General features: G+C 33.4%; 2 protein-coding genes across 2 annotated transcripts; both read right to left on the bottom strand.

The window, feature by feature from the left end:
* Window positions 1–244: 244 nt before the first annotated feature.
* Window positions 245–1,040, bottom strand: LOC125849522 (uncharacterized). Its single transcript, XM_049529608.1, has 3 exons — window positions 917–1,040; window positions 766–851; window positions 245–580 (listed from the first exon to the last, which is right to left on the bottom strand). Exons 1-3 carry the CDS (start codon window positions 1,038–1,040, stop codon window positions 245–247), a joined length of 546 nt encoding a protein of 181 aa, XP_049385565.1.
* Window positions 1,041–2,754: 1,714 nt separating this feature from the next.
* On the bottom strand, window positions 2,755–3,388 carry LOC125849521 (ninja-family protein AFP3-like). The gene is made up of 3 exons (XM_049529607.1): window positions 3,307–3,388; window positions 3,163–3,228; window positions 2,755–3,074 (listed from the first exon to the last, which is right to left on the bottom strand). Exons 1-3 carry the CDS (start codon window positions 3,386–3,388, stop codon window positions 2,755–2,757), a joined length of 468 nt encoding a protein of 155 aa, XP_049385564.1.
* Window positions 3,389–3,630: the final 242 nt, after the last annotated feature.

Raw genomic sequence — 3,630 nt, 5'->3', positions numbered from 1 at the left:
GAAGTCTTCAACTTCCAAATGAGTAATACCATCAAGGTCATCAAAATCATCATCTTTTAAAGCCAAATTTTCTTCAATATTGTCATCATATCTTTTGTGAAGGCCCTGCCTCGGCATCATTTTTATAAGTCAAGTGTGACTCCACCCAAGCATTAGAAGAAGATGCACCATTTTTATTTCCTTTTCTTTTCAAGGAATCTTGATAAAGCCTAACAAAATGCTCAACTGCTCGGCATTCATTCTTCTAATGCCCTTTCATGCCACAACGATGACAATTGCCTCTTGAAGGATTGCTTTGAGAACCCATATTGTTCTCCCTTTTGTGGCGATCACCACCACGATGATTCTTATATCTCCCTCTGCCATTGCCACGTCCACACACATTATTTTGGCCCTGATTTTTATTTTGTCTTCTTTCAGACTGACCATGTGTTTCAACCTCATTTGCTTCTGGTAACAGAGTCGTTCCCGTGGGACGGGCCTCATGGTTTTTCAATAAAAGAATATTATGTTGCTCAGCCACAAGAAGGTATGAGATCAACTCAGAATACTTTTTGAATCCCCTTTCACAGTATTGCTGCTGTAATACCAAATTTGAGGCATGAAAAGTTGTGAGAGTCTTTTCCAACATGTCCTCATGTTTTATATCTTCCCCACATAATTTCAATTGGGAAGTAATTTTGTATACATCAGAATATATTCACATATAGTTTTAAAATCTTGTAACCGCAAGTGAATCCATTTATAATGAGCCCTTGGCAATACCGTTGCCTTAAGGTGGTCATACCTTTCCTTCAAACCAGTCCACAATTCAAGTGGATCTTTCACCGTAAGGTATTCAACCTTCAATCCTTCATCCAGATGACGACGAAGGAAAATCATTGCTTTTCTTTGTCCTGACTCGATGATGTATTACCATTGGTAATAGTGGAACCAAGACCTTTAGCGTCAAGGTGAATTTCAGCATCGAGTACCCATGACAAGTAATTATTTCCAGAAATATCAAGTGCCACAAACTCAAGCTTTGATAAATTCGACATAATAAAACTATCATAGAAAATAATTAAATTAGAGTAAAATAGACAATGAGTAAATAATTAAGTAGAATTTGTTTTTTCATCAAAGTAAAATTAGCATACAATCTAAATTAATATTATGCCTCACAAATAACAAAAATAACTTTTAGTAAAATTGTTAGATAAATATTTTCATTAAAACTTAATCAATAGTATAGATAATTCACTTTTTCCATTGAGAACAGAAAACACTAGAATTTGTAGTCCATTCATTTTTTTTCACAAAACAATGACCTTCATCTTCTCTTCGCAAAATAGATAAATGGTTAGCCTTTTTTCATTCAATTATAAATAAAATGTAAAGTAGAAAAAGTATAGCCACAATTTAATAATTTTAACATTAGATTATAAATGGATACCTCACAAGAAATGTTGTTCAACCTTGAGACTACATGTTGATAACGTGTTGTGAACCTTAAGAACAAAAGAACAATATAAAAAGGAAGACAAGAAGAATATGAGACAAGAGAAACAATATAAGATCACTTTCTTTCTTTCAAGTGTATTCAACATTATTCTCAACACCACTATTTATAGGATTACATTGAGGAATACCAAAGGGTGTCATAAACATTACATTAAACCTTGAGAATTACTACCCATTAAGAAGGAAATAAACCTAGGAGTTATGCTCATCCATTTGACCACATTATCAACAACATTACTACCAATAAAGGATGAAATTAACCTAGGAGTTATGGTCATCCATTGGACCACATTATCAACAACATTACTACTCATAAAGAAGGGAATTAACCAAGGAGTTAGGGTCATCCATTTAACCACCAAAATGATTTACAACACTCCCACTTGGATGACCATTGATAGATAATATGCCTCATTAAAACCTTACTAAGAAAAAACCCTGTGGGAAAAAATCTTAGTGAAGGACAAAAGAGTACACATATCTTGTTATATGCTTTATTTGATGCCTCGTTAAAAACCTTGCCAGGAAAACCCATTGGGATAAAACCTAGGCCAAGGGAAAAAGAGTGCAACACATAGTTTACTCCCTTGTTGCAAACATCATTTAATTTCTTGGAGACGACGCATTCCAATCTTGGATACCAACTTTTCAAATGTTGAGGTTGGTAATGCTTTAGTGAACAGATCCACCAAATTATCAATTGAGTGAATTTATTGAACATTTATTTCACATTTCTTCTCAAGATCATGAGTGAATTTATTTTTTTGGTGGAATGTGTTTTGTTCTATCTCCTTTAATGTATCCTCCCTTCGGCTGAGCTATACATGCAGCATTGTCTTCGTCGGAGTTATGCTCATTCATTTGACCACATTATCAACAACATTACTACCAATAAAGGATGAATTAATCTAGGAGTTATGTTCATCCATTTGACCACATTATCAACAACATTACTACTCATGAAGAAGGGAATTAACCAAAGAGTTATGGTCATCCATTTAACCGCCAAAATGATTTACAACAACTATCACTTGCTTCTGATTAATTAAGCTTAAAAAAATAAGCATCACATAGAAAAAAATAAGCCAAATCATTGGAAAATAACCTTAATATAACATTGACGGGAGGAGCTTTAGTCGGTACAACAACAAAAGGAATGATGAAATAACAACGATACAAAAGCTAATGCCTTTTTGGGCAATAGCCATTGAATTTATTCGGTACAAAATCAAAAGGAAATATCAAATAACATCAATAACAATGCTGCTTAATTTGTTCTCCGTCAATAAATATATGGTTCAAAGGGTGTTCTACATAACCTCCACTAGTGTGTTCGACAAATTCAACTGCATTTAGAAGATCACCATGACAAAGACAAACTATCTCCATTTCATCTTTCTTGTTACACGTGTATAACAGTCCTTCAGTCTTCTTTCCATTTGGTCTTTTACCTCTTGTGGAAACAAAAGTCATATGGTTGAGCATGAAGTTTTTTATCTTCCCTTTAGCAATATAATTTCCTGAATACACAGGTGATTTCTGTTCAACGAAAGATGATTTCACATCGAGAACTAAAGGAAAAAATAATAATTCCTACTTTAATTTTGATACAAATTCAAATTGACTTGCTATATAAATCAATTCGCAAAATTTTAATACCTTGAGTAGGTGGTTGTTGGGTTTCAACCTCAGCTACACTTGAAGCAACACTTCCTTGCAATCCACCTAAAAACATCAAAGAATATTTTTCATTAGTTATTCACAAAAAGCAATTCATTTTTTTCAAGTAAACATCAAAATTACTATTCAATGAAAGCCCTAAATTCAGTTCCACATTTTCATTCTCTACATCTGAAGTTCTTATGTTTTCTTCAGCTTTCTCCATGTTAGCAAAATCTAAAAACCGAGAAAGCTATTGAATTTCAAACTAAAAAAATTATAATATGGGAAAAGAAAAACTCAATGAAAGTTTCAATGCAGAGAAACCATTAGGCCATTTGGGAGCTTATAAAGGAGAAAATTTCTAGGTGGGAAGGTAGAAAAAACATGAAGAGATATTTCATTTCCATGGGTTTAGTTAACAAAGTAGCCCTTGGAAAGTAACACATGGTTGTTCTAGGAATAGCC

Source organism: Solanum stenotomum, chromosome 12, assembly GCF_019186545.1.
Source record: "Solanum stenotomum isolate F172 chromosome 12, ASM1918654v1, whole genome shotgun sequence".
In the NCBI taxonomy this organism is placed as follows: Eukaryota; Viridiplantae; Streptophyta; class Magnoliopsida; order Solanales; family Solanaceae; genus Solanum; species Solanum stenotomum.
Note: the sequence above shows the minus strand (reverse complement) of the source record. Positions and strands in the feature narration are given on the sequence as shown.